General features: G+C 36.3%; 1 protein-coding gene across 2 annotated transcripts in view; it reads left to right on the top strand.

The window, feature by feature from the left end:
* LOC136030987 (extracellular sulfatase Sulf-1-like) overlaps positions 1-16,065 on the top strand; it is a 181,330-nt gene that overhangs the window by 97,881 nt on the left and 67,384 nt on the right. For both annotated transcript variants that reach the window (XM_065710144.1, XM_065710145.1), the window contains exons 8-10: positions 595-919; positions 11,194-11,347; positions 12,961-13,142. In XM_065710144.1, the coding sequence (XP_065566216.1) occupies positions 595-919; positions 11,194-11,347; positions 12,961-13,142 (661 nt within the window). The remainder of the gene's footprint in view (positions 1-594; positions 920-11,193; positions 11,348-12,960; positions 13,143-16,065) is intronic.

Below are 16,065 nucleotides of genomic sequence, written 5' to 3'. Positions count from 1 at the left end.
AGGAGTTTTCGTGAGGGGAAGGGAATGTTCCATCTGAGGGGAGCTCGATTTCCCAGTATCAATTAAAAACTATCCGAAATTAAAAAAAAAAATAAAAACAGGTTTTTCAACTGAAAGTAAGGAGTAACATTAAAACTTAAAGAGAACAGGAATTATTACGTATATTAGGGGTTGCCCCTCTTAAGTACCTCGCTCTTTACGCTAAAGTGTTTTTTTTTTAATTTGCAAAAAGCTTATTATTCTGATTAAACGGCCCTTGTGTATCGGAAGTCACTCTTAAATAATTAGAACAAAAAGTTGAATTTTAGCGTAAAAAGCAAGGTACTGAGGAAGGGGCAACCCCCTTATATTTTTTATAATTTCCGTTCGTTTGAAGTTTTAATGTTACTCCTTGGTTTCTTTTGGAAACACTTTTTTGTTTAATAAATAATAAGAGACAATTTTTTGTATGATTTCTGAAAATAATGGACTGCTACTGAAGTACATTCCCTTCAGTAAAATGAAGAAACGAGAAAACCAGGGGATTGCAGAAAAGTAACATATCAAAACTTGTTCAGGGAACATAAAGCTTAAACATTATTTTTTGTTTTAAAGGTCTGACGTCAATTATGGACAAGATCATAAACGTTGGAGGGACACAATACTTGTTGAACGGGGCAAACCACCACCTGTAGAGCTGGCTCCTCTAAATACTGGAGAAGACTTGCCAATATCCACGCCTGAGCCTTTTACTGAAAAACCACAAGATAATATTGGCCGGAATTTCAGAGACAATGAAGGAGCAGAAGGTGATGACGGTGATGATATACTTCGAGAATATCCAGCAAAACCACCGAAATTTGAAATGCTCGCTATTGAGTGCCAGAAAGAACAATATAAGAATCCATGCGAGCCTTATCAGAAGTGGGAATGTATTAAGGTGTGTTTAAATTGATCTGATTTTTTAGGTATAGTTATAGGTTCCTATTCACAAAAGTTATAGGCTCCTATTCACCACTTAAGTACACAGATACAAATGTGAGCTAGCCAAGATCGTATCAAGGAGAGGAGTTAGGGGGTTTGTACTCCCCCTCCCCACCCGGGTAATTTTTTTTCCGAACCGTAAAACGTAACAAAAAAGGTACTTGTCGGTTAATGGAAACACGCCTAAAAAGTGAAACTATATTAATCATAATATAAAATTCCAAAACATGATGATAAAGTAATAGGCTACTTTAGAAACAAAATTATGGAAACCCCTAACTAAAATCAACCGAACGCAGCCTAATCTAACCCCCACCCGCATCCCTAATGTGCAAATCTATAGCCCAAGTTATACAAGTCCAAAGTAGTGAGACTTCCATATTTCTGAGAGTCCTCATATCAACTACTCTGTTCTTCCTTTAATGATTTAAGATGACGAAGGTTTAATGGCGATTCCCCCAGTACAAAAGGCAGGTGCATGTTATGTCATAGGGAATGTTTTCCTAGAAATGTGGGTGCATAGGGAACGTAATAGGGATTGTTTACTTTTGGATGTTATGTAATAGGGTTTGGTTGTTACATCATTTTTTTATTGTTACGTAATAGAACGTGTTAAAGTCCACTAGTCAAGTGGGGGAGTTTTATTATGATATTTTTCCTCAAAATATTTTTCAAGACGTTTCAGGACATTTTAAGACGTTATTTAAGACATTTTACTTCAAGACGCTTTTCAAGACGTTTTTAAGACATTTTTTCTTCAAGAAGTTTTTCTAGACATTTTAAAAAATTTCAAGATGCTTTTTAAGACACTTTTCTTCAAAACATTTTTCAAGACGTTTTAAGAAATTTCAAGATGTTTTTTTTTTAGAAATTTTTCTTCAAGACGTTTTTCTTTATGATTTCTTTAGTTCTGACGTAATACGGAATGTTCACCAGTGTTAAGGATGGCGCATTTACGTGTGACTTGTTTCTTCCCGGCCCATGGGGAATCCCCGCTTGTAACTGAGGAGGGCACGCACTTGAGATGTTACGTAACGATGGTGCACGCACGGGTGTTACATAATACTTTAAGATTTATTTTTTTTGAATTTTATTCTCTTTCAAGGTGTTTTTTTTTCAGGGAAACCTTATGATCCAAATATTTTTGGTCCGCATTAGGGTTCGAATTTAAGATCAGACATATCCCCAATGACCAGACATGAGCCACATCCATCTGGACCAGTAAACTATTCGTAGTATTTTGATTCGGGTAATTAATTCTACATGAATTTATGAGTTATCAATTTATGAGTTATTATGAGACATATAGCAATCGCAAATTCTGTCTGTCTGTCGGTCTGTCGGTCCCGGTTTGCTACTTTGTGCACTTCCAGCTAAGCTAGGACGACGAAATTTGGCAGGCGTATCAGGGACCGGATCAGATTAAATTAGAAATAGTCTTTTTTGAGATTTGAACATCTGGGGGCGGGGGGGGGGGCGTTAATTCAGAAAAAATAGAAAAAATTAAGTATTTTTAACTTACGAACGGTTGATCGGATCTTAAAGATATTTGATGTTTGGAAGGAAATCGTGTCTCAGATCTTTTATTTTAAATCCCGACCGAATCTGGTGACATTTGGGGGGGGGGAGTTGGGAGGGGGAAACCTAAAATCTTGGAAAACACTTAGAGTGGAGAGATCGAGATGAAACTTGGTGGGAAAAATAAGCACACAAGTCCTAGATACATGATTGACATAACCGGAACGGATCCGCTCTCTTTGGGGTAGTCGGGGGGGGGGGGGGGGGTTAACTCAGAAAAATTAGAAAAATGTGGTATTTTTAACTTACGAACGGGTGATCAGATCTCAATGAAATCTGACATTTAGAAGAATATCGTGTCTCAAAGCTCTTATTTTAAGTCCCGACCGGATCTGGTGACATTGGGGGGAGTTTGGGGGGAACCTAAAATCATGGAAAATGCTTAGATTGGAGGGATCAGGATGAAAAATGGTGGGAAATATAAGAAGAAGTCTTAGATACGTGATTTACATAATTGGAACGGATCCGCTCTATTAGGGGGGGGGGTAATTCTGAAAAATTAGAAAAAATGACGTATTTTTAACTTACGAAGGAGTGATCGGATCTTCATGAAACTTCATATTTAGAAGCACCTCGTAACTCAGATCTCTTATTTTAAATCTCAACCGGATCCAGCGTCAATGGGGGGGCAGTTGGTGGGGGGGACCTGAAATCTTAGAGAATACTTAAAGCGGAGAGATCAGGATGAAACTGAATGGGAAGAATAAAAACCTGTCTACGGTACGTGACTGACATAACCGGACCGGATCTGCTCTCTTTGGTGGAGTTCGGGGTGGGTGCTAATTTGGAAAATGAGATATTTTAACTTAACAAAGGGTGACCAGATCTTTATGAAATTTGATATTTAGAAGGATCTTGTGCTTTATAGCTCTAATTTTAAATTCCGACCAGATCCTGTGACATTGGGGGGAGTTGGAGGGGGAACCCGGAATTCTCGGAAAACGTGAAAATTGGGGTAATTTTAATCGAATAAGTGATAGGTATTTACGAATAGGTGATCAGATCTTTATGAAATTTGATATTTAGAAGAAATTCATGTCTCAGAGCTCTTATTTCAAATCCCGACCATATCTTTTGACATTGGGGGGAGTTGGAGGGGGAAATCTTCGAAAACGCTTGGAGTGGAGGAATCGGGATGAAGCTTGGTGTATAGAATAAGCAAATGTCCTTGATACTTGATTGACGTAACCGTACTGGATTCGCTCTCTTTGGGGGAGTTGGGGGGAGGGTTACAGTTATTTGGCGAGTTTGGTGCTGATTTTTGGCCAAACTTTGGCGAGTTTGGTGCTAGAACTATGAAAATTGGTAGGCGTGTCAGGGAGCTGCACAAATTGGCTTGATAAAGTCGTTTTCCCAGATTCGACCATCTGAGGGGCTAAAGGGAGAGGAAAAATTAGAAAAAATGAGGTATTTATAACTTACGAGTGGTTGATCGGATTTTAATGAATTTTGATATTTAGAAGGACATCGTGACACAGAGCTCTTATTTTAAATCCTGACCGGCATTAAGCCTCTGATTTTTCTTTTAAATCAATCTATTGATTATCAGAATTTTGTTAGAGCTCATACCATATGAGCTCTTGGCTCTTAGCTCTTCTTGCCTCGTCACAAGTGCCATATGTGCTCTTAGATCTTGTTTGGAGGTGTTTTCACTTTTTCAAAAATCAGGCAAATTTATTTATTTTTAGTTTTGTTGGGTAATAATAAACTGGAAGAATTTTATGTATTTAGAATCAGCAGAAAAAGCCAATACTGCCGGTTTAGTAATTGTCATGAGAATTCCATTTTAAGTTTTGGTGAATATTGACCCAAATCACTTCTCACTTTCAGTTTTTTATCACAAACTATTTGATAGGATTGTTCTGTTACGATGTTTTTTCTGAACGTGTTCATTTTATTTAGTGGAATAGGATAATAAAAAGACAGAGGTTCAATTTAACAGTTGTATAGTAAGTTTAAATTTTGTTTTCTTTCTCTATTCTATTTTTTTTTTTTTTTTTAGTTTGAATATACAAGGGACTTAAGTTCGAATGGGGGGGGGGGATTGTTCTGTTAGGAAAGAGGAACATTTTACATGGCCGTTATAAAATCAAAACGTGGTATCTATGCAGGCAGGGTGATTTTCGAGTGTCTCTAGTCCTTCTGTAAACTGTTTTAAGGCGTAGGAAAATGCATATAGACAAGTCTACATCTGTTATAATCTACGGAAGCAATAAATCGTTCTGTAATTTTAGTTCGAGTTTAGTTTTCTCTTAAGATTAAATGCATAATAATTAAATATATTATTGAGTAAATAAATTGATGTATTGGCCTAGAATCCTTGTCATTTAAATTTTACTGCATTTTGTTTCATTTTACACGCAATTTAATTGCTCTTTTTATTTGAGTTTTCTCCTAAAAGTATTTAAAAATAAACCTATTTTTACGAAATAATATCCTGAAATATATTCCATTTCACCCAACCACTATTGGTCGTCTCCCCCCCCCCCTGGAAAATTTTCTGCCGGTACCCTTGATTATATATGACACTTCCGATTGGCTTTATTTTTGTAACCTGTATTTTGATATTTTTTTTAATACATTTATTTTATTATTTGTATATTTTCTATGTGAGAAATCTCATTTATATGAGCTATGTATTTTGAAAGCTATATATAGATAAAAGCTATATATTTTCTCTTTCTTTTCTTTCAACATCATCGGTTGACTTAGTCAAACCAGAGCAAAAAAGACGATTGCAAGTACAGTTTCAAATAGATTGATTTTCTTTGTTTTTAAATCTCACTTTTGCTTTTTCTTCGTTGATATAGAATAAAGATGGATATTTATAAAATTTTTACTGTTTTCACAGTCGAAACTGCAAATAAGTGAGAGTGAGAGTCTCACAATATTGAAACAAAGTACCCACCATAATTGGAACGGATCCGCTCTATTAAGGCGAATTGGGAGGGGGGTTAATTTTGAAAAATTAGAAAAAATGACTTATTTTTAACTTACGAAGGAGTGATTGGATATTCATGAAACTTCATATTTAGAAGGACCTCGTAACTTGGATCGCTTATTTTAAATCTCAACCGGATCCATCGTCATTGGGGGGGGGGGCGGCGGAAATCTTAGAAAATACCTAAGTGGAGAGATCAGGATGAAACTGAATGGTAAGAATGAAATCAAGTCTAAGATACGTGACTGAAATAACCGGACCGGATCCGCCCTCTTTGGTGGAGTTAGGGGAGGGGTAGTTCGGAAAAATGAGGTATTTGTAACTTACGAACTTTGATATTTAGAAGGATCTTGTGCTTTAAAGCTCTAATTTTAAATCCCGACCAGATCCTGTGACATTGGGGGGAGTTGGAGGGGGAAACCGGAATTCCGGGAAAACGTGAAAATTGGGTATTTTTATCTACGAATAGGTGATTGGATCTTAATGAAACTTGATATAGAAGGATTTTATGTCTCAGATGCTCCATTTTTGACTCGAATTGAATCCGGGGGCATTGGGGGTTGGAGGAGGGAAACAGAAATCTTGTAAAACGCTTAGAGTGGAGAGATCGGGATGAAACTTGATGGGAAGAATAAGCACAAGTTCTAGATACGTGATTGACATAATTGGAACGGATCTGTTCTCTTTGGAGGAGCTGGGGGGGGGGGGTTAATTTGAAAATAAAAGAAAATTGAGGCATTTTTAACTTAAGAACGGGTGACCGGATCTTAATGAAATTTGATATTTAGAAGGAATTTATGTCTCAGAGCTCTTATTCCAAATCCCGACCAGATCTGTTGACGTTGTGGGGAGTTGGAGGGGGAAATTGGAAATCTTGGAAAGCACTCAGAGTTGAGGAATCGGGATGAAGCTTTGTGGATAGAATAAGCAAATGTAGTGAATACTTGATTGACGTAACCGTACTGGATTTGCTCTCTTTGGGGGAGTTGGGGAGGAGGGGTTCAGTGCTTTGGCGAGTTTGGTGCTTCTGGACATGCTAGGACGATGAAAATTGGTAGCCGTGTCAGGGAGCTGCACAAATTGACTTGATGAAGTCGTTTTCCCAGATTCGACCATCTGGGGGGGGGCTAAAGGGAGAGGAAAAATTAGATAAAATGAGGTATTTATAACTTACGAGTGGGTCACCGGATCTTAATGAATTTTGATATTTAGATGGACATCGTGACTCAGAGCTCTTATTTTAAATCCCGACCTGCATTAAGCCTCTGATTTTCCATTTAAATCAATCTATTGATTCTTAGAATTTTGTTAGAGCTCATACCATATCATCCCCTGAGAGCGGTTATGTCGTATCTGCAACGTTTTTGGGAAGTGGAGTTAATACTGCCATCTAATGTGAAGTTTTTTGCTCTATCCGATTCCGTCAACCATTTTATTGTACCTCAACTAGAAGTGCTTCAATTTTAGATTTCTCGTTTATCGTATCTCACATTTTGCCGTTTTGTTAAGAGCGGTTTTGTTGTATCTCATATGGGAAAATTGCATGGGCATTTTTGTCGTAACTCCGTCGTTGTACACTTTTGAAGAAGAAAAGATTTGGTAAAAGTTTTACAATGAGACCTCAACGGACATTATTTACATCTGCACAAGCTATACAATATTTACAGGAACCCAGGTACCTAATTTTTTCGAATTTACTAATATTTTGTTCCAAGAGTATAATATATTTTATATCCTATATTATATATATTATATTATATATCATATGTATATAGTATAATTTGATTTTATCAAATACCTGACCTTTTATGATTTTTGATACGTATCGGTGGTCAGAATAAATCTTGGCTATGATCATATTTTGGTAGTGCTTCCTTGTAATAGAGCAGCCTGTCGGTAATTCTTTCGCAGTTAATATTATTGACTTACAAATAAAGTGAACATACCACTCGATACCTTTTTTTACTTTCTTTACGAATATAGTAATCGCTTCTATCGAAAATTCAATTTTAAGCACTTTTTGAGCTCTTGAAAATGACCAAAATATGGGGTATAAAAAGGCTTAAAACATTGGTCTCAAACTTACTGTTTCATTATATATCCTTGTTTTTATGTTATATAATCCACAAGCACTGATTTGCAACGATTAATTTGGATAAATAAATTTCATTTTCCTTTTTGGTAAAACAATACTTCGTTTTCTCAGCGCCAAAATTATTTATAGTTAGGTTAGGTTAGTTAGGTTAGGCTGGGTTAGTTTGGTGGTATGTTCGCTTTATTGGTAAGTCAATAATATGAACTGCGAAAAATTTACCCAGCCTGTCGGTTAAGCAACAGCTCTGGATCTCCCTTTAGTTCAGTTGCCAAGCTTGGACACACCCTTAAAGATCTAAGTGATCCGACCCACACATATACATACAGGAGGTTGACAACCATCTAACTAAAGTAACGATCTTTGAGTGCTTCTCCTTTATGGTGTGTTGCAATTATAATATTATGAAGATCCCTTCTCCCCTAGACGAACTATAAACTCCACTTTTAACACTGTTTTAGGGATTTTATGAGATAGAATCTGTACACTTGAAAAAGATCGAAAGATATGTTTAAAAAGTACCGAAAATATTCATACACACTCTCCTTCTTTGTCGAGAGATCCCCCCCTCTCTAGATTGGAAGGCTGGAATGTAGTAACTGTTCTGACTGGAGTACTCAAGACTTGAGTTATAGTTTTTTTTTCTTTCTAGCGAGGAAGGTCTATGTTCTGATTCAGAAAAAGGCAGTTATCCTCTCTATCGACTGGAACTCGGTTCAAGCAGCCTTTTAGAACTAAATTTTCAATACTCTGATCAGGAAGTAGCTGAGGCTCTTCAAGAAAATGCGGATTATGATCTCTTTACATAGTTTAATGTCAGTGTTGGCTGTGGCTCTAGTTCAAGTGCCATAACAGGCTCAGTGGCAGTAGAAAATCAGGAGCACCTCGAGATCCCAATAATACTAAGCCTGCATAAGAAACAACCGAGCCAGATAGTCAAAGTAATACGGTGGATCATCCTAATTCACGTAGAAAGACCAGAAAATCAACTTCAGATAGGAAGAAGCGGGTTAAGACAAAGATAAAGGCAGCAGAAAACTCTGGTACTGTATATATGAATCCTAACAACCAGAAAACTCATGGGAAAGACAAGAAAGTGAAGGATGTTGTTTGCAATAAGGATTGTCATTGCAGTCAGGCTATTGCTTCTGAAGAGAGACAAAATATTTTTGGTGATTTCTGGAGACTAAGTAAGGATATGAAGAAAATATTTTACTTGAAAACAACTAAGACCGTTCCAACTAAGACTAAAACCAAGAAGAAAGCTGAGACGCACAGGAGTTGCACACTGCGACATTATTTTGTCGTTAAAACGAAAACAGTCCGGATTTGCAAGAAATTTTATTTGGCTACTCTTGATATTTCAGAGGGAAGAGTTTATTACGCACATTCAAATGTTGCTGCAACAGGAGTGCCAAATCCAAAGGCAGTACAGGTACCTCAAAATGAAACTAGTAACGAGGACATTGAACTAGTGATAAAGCATATTGAATCTTTCCCGTGCGTTGAATCGCATTATACTCCAGCCAAATCTACCAGAAGATTCTTAGAGGCAAATCTAAACATTCGCAAAATATATCAACTGTATCAGGAATACTGCAGAGGACTAGCAAGAAATGATGTGAGTGAGTTCAAGTATCGTGAGATCTTTATCACGCAGTTTAATTTGTCATTTCATATTCCGAAAACAGGTCGATGTGATGTATGTGAGGAAAAACGTGTAAGTGAACAGAACAGAACTGAAATGGATCAGGAAATAAAAGACAAGTATGAGGCTCATGTGAAAAGTAAAATTGAGACCAAGATTGAACGTGACGTGGTAAGGTCAAACCTATCTATTCCTCTACTTTGTTTTGATTGGAGACTGTTTTTCCGCTGCCCCGGGGTAATGTTTCTTAATTTTTCTATAAAAGGAAGATTACTACATTCAACCTCACGGCGATTTTTTCATTCCAGAGAAGGACTGGAGAATAAAAAATTAATAAGGTATGCTGTTGCATTTTGTCCGAGTTTGAGGCTGAACGTGGAGCAAACGAAATAGCTAGTGGACTAGTGGCCATACTGGGAAAAGTTCTTGATACTTACCCTGATATCTGTCAGTTAATTACTTGGTCGGACTCCTGCGTGTCCCAGAACCGAAACTCAATTATAAGCTTCGCCATCCTAGATGTTCTAAGAGAATTTACACGCTTAGAAAAAGTGGTTATGAAGTATTGTGAACCAGGTCATTCGACTATACAGGAAGTTGATGCTGTACATAGCACTATTGAGCGGGGGCTAAAGCGCCTTGATTTGTTTTCTCCACTAGATCTAGTGAGGAAGTTACTGAAAGTAAGAAAGATGCGTCCTTTTAATGTCTTGCAAATGACTCAGTCAAAGTTCTTTGACTTTCAGAAGGCAGCAAAGCTGTACAAGTATTCGTTGGTACTGTATTCAAAGGTAAAACAACTTGAGTTCCGTCAGGATAACGCTAAGAGAGTTTGGTTCAAAACTTTTCTCTGGAAACTATTGAGCGGGGGCTAAAGCGCCTTGATTTGTTTTCTCCACTAGATCTAGTGAGGAAGTTACTGAAAGTAAGAAAGATGCGTCCTTTTAATGTCTTGCAAATGACTCAGTCAAAGTTCTTTGACTTTCAGAAGGCAGCAAAGCTGTACAAGTATTCGTTGGTACCGTATTCAAAGGTAAAACAACTTGAGTTCCGTCAGGATAACGCTAAGAGAGTTTGGTTCAAAACTTTTCTCTGGAAACTTGCAAATGGCTACTGTATCACAAGAACGTACTTCGGTTAAAAAGTGTCCCAACACTTCGGACTGTATCTCAACTGTATCTCCTGAAGTTCATCCCCAACCAATACCAGAAGTATTTTGAAACCAAGATTGAACAGTACTACAAGGCCAAGGAGGATTTGGAAGCCTCTCCGTCTGTGCGAAATCCATGTCCAGAGGAGGATTCCATTGAAGCAAAACGGCGGCCAGCAAAGAAACTCAACAAAAAATGAAAATGTTTTTTTTTTTTAATTTTTATACCTTTTCAAACAGCATTGCTGCATCAGAAGTCGTTTGTCGTATCTTCATGGTGAAAAGAATAGGCAGCCCTCACCATTTTGTCGTATCTAAGTTTACTAAAATTTCGGTAAGGTCGGATTGTCGTATCTATATTTCATTCCAAGTTTTGACAATGATATCTTCACCTTTTCCATCTCATATTCGGGAGACCTTCCTAGTTATTTTTTCTCTTTTTTGTGATGTATTTGCGAAGAAAATTGGCTGTACCGTGTAAGTTCCAGCAAAGGCGAAATTTTCAAAGTTGTTTTTCTCGGAATTTTGAAAACCTTAGTTACGATAAAACCGCTCTCAGGGGACGATATGAGCTCTTGGCTCCTAGCTCTTCTGGCCTCGTCACAAGTGCCATATGAGCTTTTAGCTCTTGTTTCAAGATTTATATCTGCTTTTTTAAAATATCGATTCAATTTTTTTGTTTCTCCCCTTGCTTTACTTTGTCTTTTTCAAAATTCCCTCTCTCACTCCCTCTCGATTCTCTCTTTCTTTCTTTAAAATCTACTCTTGCTGGGTTTTTTTGTTAATGTTAAAAACAAACTTAGTTTTATTTCATATTGTAGGTAGGTGAGCATTGGAAAATGAGACGATGTCCCTTACCTCCAATTTATGGTTTCCCAGAAAGGTGCAGATGCAAAAAGAAGAAAAAATTACGCCGAATTAATGGAAAAGAGAAGAAAATGCAAAGAGAATTCCTAATGGGACATGTCAACAGAGGTAACAGTTTTTTTTTTAATGATGATATGAAGATAAGGCTGGAAAGCGATATGTTGTTGTTACAGTCGTACCTGGCATTTCTACACTTTTGAGATAATTTCCAAAAACCCATTTCGCTTTTTTCAAAGAAAGTATGAGTAAGATCATATATATTCAGTCACGCTTTGATTTATCTTATCTAAATAGCCATGCTGATTCTTCCTTTGAGAACAACTTGGCAAACGCTTTTTGTCAGCTATCCCAGAAGGTTAAAAGTGCAGTTCCGACCTTTGGGCGTGACACCAACGAAGTGTCTGTAAATACTAAGCAAGATTTATAATTATACAAGCATATCATTGCATGAATATGAAGGGGAGAGGGAGTAGAAAAGACGTAAGGAGTACGAGACATCACTCTTACAGTCGTACTTGGTATTTTTGTACTTTAGAGATATAATTTCCAAAAACCCATGTCTAAGCTTTTTTCAAAGAAAGTATGAGTAGGACCTTGTATATTCAGTCACACTTTGATCCATCTTATCCAAATAGCCATGCTGATTCTCCCTTTGAGAACAACTTGGCAAAGGTTTTTGGCAGCTATCCCAGAAGCTTGAAAATGACAGTTCTGACGTTTAGGGGTGATAACAACGATGTGTCTATGAAAATACTAAGAAAGGTCTACGATTGTATAAGAATATCATTTCATGAGTATGAAGGAAAGGGAGAGTAGAAAAGATGGAAGGAGTGTGTTTAGTCAAATTTGAACTACTCAAACATCTTTGCACAAGTTTTTTTATTTATTTATGCAAACAATGAGGAAGGTATTATTGAGAGGTTTTCAGCCATTATCCACCAAAATTGGGTAATATAGCTGCCATACTTCAACATATATTAAGAACTCGCCTGGAACTATAGACTAGATAGTGAATTTGAACACCAAAATGAAAACAAAGTAACAAAGTCGTCGGATCAGATCCTCCAATTTATGACTATCTACCTTAGTTCTGCCCTAGGAATAACGTATGGACGGATAATGTCTATCAACTTCATCCGTCCTTAAGAATGAAGTTCAGAAGAGAATAGGAGAAAAACTTTTTCGAAAAACCCGAAGTTTATAAACTTGTATCTTTGCGTCGTAATTTCGTTAAAAATTCTGGGGGAGGGAGATTGACAAAGTGGAGCCAATTTTCCCAAATCAAGTGAAAATGACAGTGAAAACAGAAAAATGAGCCAAATAGTACCATAAAGGTAAAGGTATACTAAAGAAAACTGACCCGTTTCTCTGGATGCTTGAATTATACAGAATTGTATTAATCTTGACAGTATTTTTGAAGAAACTAAGTTTTAGCTGGGGGGGAGGGGGACTTTAATCTGGGGGGGATAAACTGAGGTCTAGGAGATAAACAAATAAAAGTAAAATAACTAAATATGAATAGATGTTCACGACCTAGCTGGATGTTGAAGAAAAAAATAGAAAATCATTCATCTACTCTATATCCTCGTTTACGTAATTACCCTTTACGTAAACAAGATAAGATTTATCTTTTTTTTTGGGGGGGGGCTCAGGCCTAAGGACGTCACTCTAACCTGCTTAGGTGCTTGAAAAGGCTATTGTAATGGTATTTTTAATTTTAGACATAAGTGAATATAAACCCCGATTTTTGAAGATGAAAAGAAATAAGCGCAGTTTGTTTGGTACGGATCCATTTTTTTCACCTGTTGAAGACAAGCCAATTAGCGATATTGTTGCCGAAGACGAACTTGATCAAGTTGATCTTATCCTAGAAGGACTAAACGAAGAGATTTCGTCGCTTGAAGTAAGTCATATAGTTTGTCTGTTTTCAAAATTTATCTTGGTGCGTAACTGATCAGAGACGTTGAAATGGGGTGAGGGGATGATTGCCTGAATCTTTTTCCATTAGCCCTTTTTAGATAAGCTTTGTGAAAAATGGGCTAAAGGCCCTCATAATGGGCCTAAATCATACTTTTTTTGTCCTCACATCCGCCACTGCACACAACACAAAAAAGAAGAAGTCTAAATTAGAGTGATAAGATAATTTTTTTCTAATGAGAGGTTTAGTATTTCTAGAGTGTTTAGATGGTTCCAAATAACGCAATTAATTATTTGTGGGATCATTGGTGCATGAAAAGGCTCTTGTTCCTTCTATCCCTTATTCCAAGTATCCCTTAGGACTTAAAAATCTCTAAATACACAGTAATTAATTTTTATCGTCCTAATCTGTTCTACACTTTTCCCTTACTAAAAAAAGAGAATATCATCAAAACTTACTAAAAACATTTTGTCGTCACGTTAAATGAGTTTTCTCAAAAAAATAGCGACGAAGACCACACTGCCTTTCCATAACAAAACAAATACAACGTATTTGTTCCCATTCATATATAAATGCAGAAATAAATTTTATCAGAGATATTCTTTTTGGTAATGGATACCCCATTCCTTTTGTAAATAAAATAATTAGCCGTAGAATAAAAAGACATTCTTGTAAAATCGAAGAAGATACTTCACAATGTGAGGCTATTGATAAGCCCTCAAATATTGTCTATCTTCCGTATATCCCAAAGATTACAACAAAATTAAAAAATATTTGCACAAAAAAATAATCTGTACGTAGTTTTTACTAATAATTTTAAAATCATCAATTTCTTAAATTCGGGTAAAGATAAGACCCCAGTTACTCGCCAAAGAGGGGTCTATCAAATACCCTGTGATTGCGGAAAATACTATGTCGGCAGGACCCATCAGAATCTAGACAAAAGGTTACATCAGCATAAAAATGACATAGACAAGGCCTTAATTTCAAATGGTTCCAACAATTCCTTTGATTCTGCTCTAGGTTGGCATATTTTTAATAATCCGTCCCACATGATACTTTTTGAAAACTCGTCACTCATTAGTAATGATTTGGGAATAAAACAGGTGGTTCGAGAATCAATTGAAATTAATCTCAAAATCAATAAAAATATTTCTTTGAACAGGGACTTGGGGGAATACTCACTAAATTCTTTATACTCAAATTTAATTAAGAATGATCTAACAAAATATTTTACTAAACCAATTTATAATAGTACTGAACCAACTACGAAAAGGCCTTTGAGACAGGCTGCTAAACAAGCAAGATTAGCTTTAAGAAATTGTATCTAATCATTTTATTCTCTTTAGTTTGAATGAGTTTATATTTCTTCATTTCATTCTTTTCGCCAGTCCTGGTTGAACTTCGCTGAAGTAAGGATGCTAGGGCTATATTTTAAAAAAAAATTGTTTTAATAAGTGTTTTTATATTCAGTTTTAATTCTCACAATTTGATGTAAGTTCTTTTATATATATATATAGTATTGTATTGTGCTGAAGACGGCCCTTGGACATAGGGCCGAAATATCTACATAAATAATTTCCATTGTCTTGAAAAAACTTTCCCTATTGTTTCTACGTTGTATTAGTTTTCTCAAAGAGTTTTTCCTTTAACAGAGAGTTTTTGCAATATCCCGCCTTGTGCGCTTTTTAGAAAACCCTAATATAAGTTGAGGGGAGGGGGAGGTAGAATAATATAAGGGGAGGAAGAATCCAGAAGGTTCACAAGAGGAGCCCTTTCTGAAACTATAGTGGTAAAACTACACAAAATACCCGTATCTTCCCAAATTTGCTTTTGATTTTGCTTATATAGCCCACATTTGCTTTTGATTTTGCTTATATAGCCCACATTTGCTTTTTATTTTGCTTATATAGCCCACACTTGCTTTTGATTTTGCTTATATAGCCCACATTTGCTTCTAAAGTAAAAAAGAAACTAACCTAAAGTATTTGGACAGTTTGAATCTAAAAAACAATTCTTATTTCTGATATGCAGAATAATTGTGAATTCCGCTATACTTTACACCTCGCCCCCCCCCTCCTAATGTACCTTCCCATATAAAATATGGAAAGAGAAGTAAATGGTGTCTAGTTTGTTTTTTTTTAGTCGTGATTCAAATAAGTCACATTACTGAAAAATTGCTGCTTTTAACGATCTACCAGAGATCTTAAAAGATTGATTGGCTATTGTATTGACGTCAACAAATACATCCTACTGGGCTTTGCATTCCACTAAATACCTTTCGATGGAAATATTCTGTTTGACACAATAAACAACGGATATTCTTAAAACGCCCGAAAACGGAGACATTTTGTGACAAATGTAGCAAATTATTAGAAATTCTTTTAATCTTGAGAAAATCCTCAAGTCTTCGCTAACTTTCAGTGCATTTTCCCGTGCTTAATGCAGTTCAACCCGTTATATCTGTTTTTGTGAATCTTAGCGTGGACATATTAACATAAAAATTGGGAAATACAGAAGCCAGACATGATACTGTGTTTTATAGTCAGATTCCGGATATACAAAAAAAAAAAGAAAGAACGAGATGGGAAAATTCAGCACAAATGGAGGACAAACAAAGAAATCAAAAAAGCCAAAAATGGGAATTGTAATTTAATTTATATAAATACTTTGATGTTATGAAAACCGCAAGCTTAAAACTAAAAAAAAAAATAGAAAAGCAACTGCAGGTAACCTAATCAGACCCAAATTTAATATGTACTATTATGAGTTACCACTATTCAACCCCCCCCCCCCCCCCATTTCTGCCGCTGGTCTTCGCGAACAGGTGAAGTAGCGGCAGTGTTCGTAACACCTGATTTCTTATATTCTCTTGAGATAATGCAATATTTAAAGGGTATTCTAAATT

The sequence above is a fragment of the Artemia franciscana genome, chromosome 9 (assembly GCF_032884065.1).
Source record: "Artemia franciscana chromosome 9, ASM3288406v1, whole genome shotgun sequence".
Classification (NCBI taxonomy): Eukaryota; Metazoa; Arthropoda; class Branchiopoda; order Anostraca; family Artemiidae; genus Artemia; species Artemia franciscana.
This window is presented reverse-complemented; position numbering and strand designations above follow the sequence as displayed.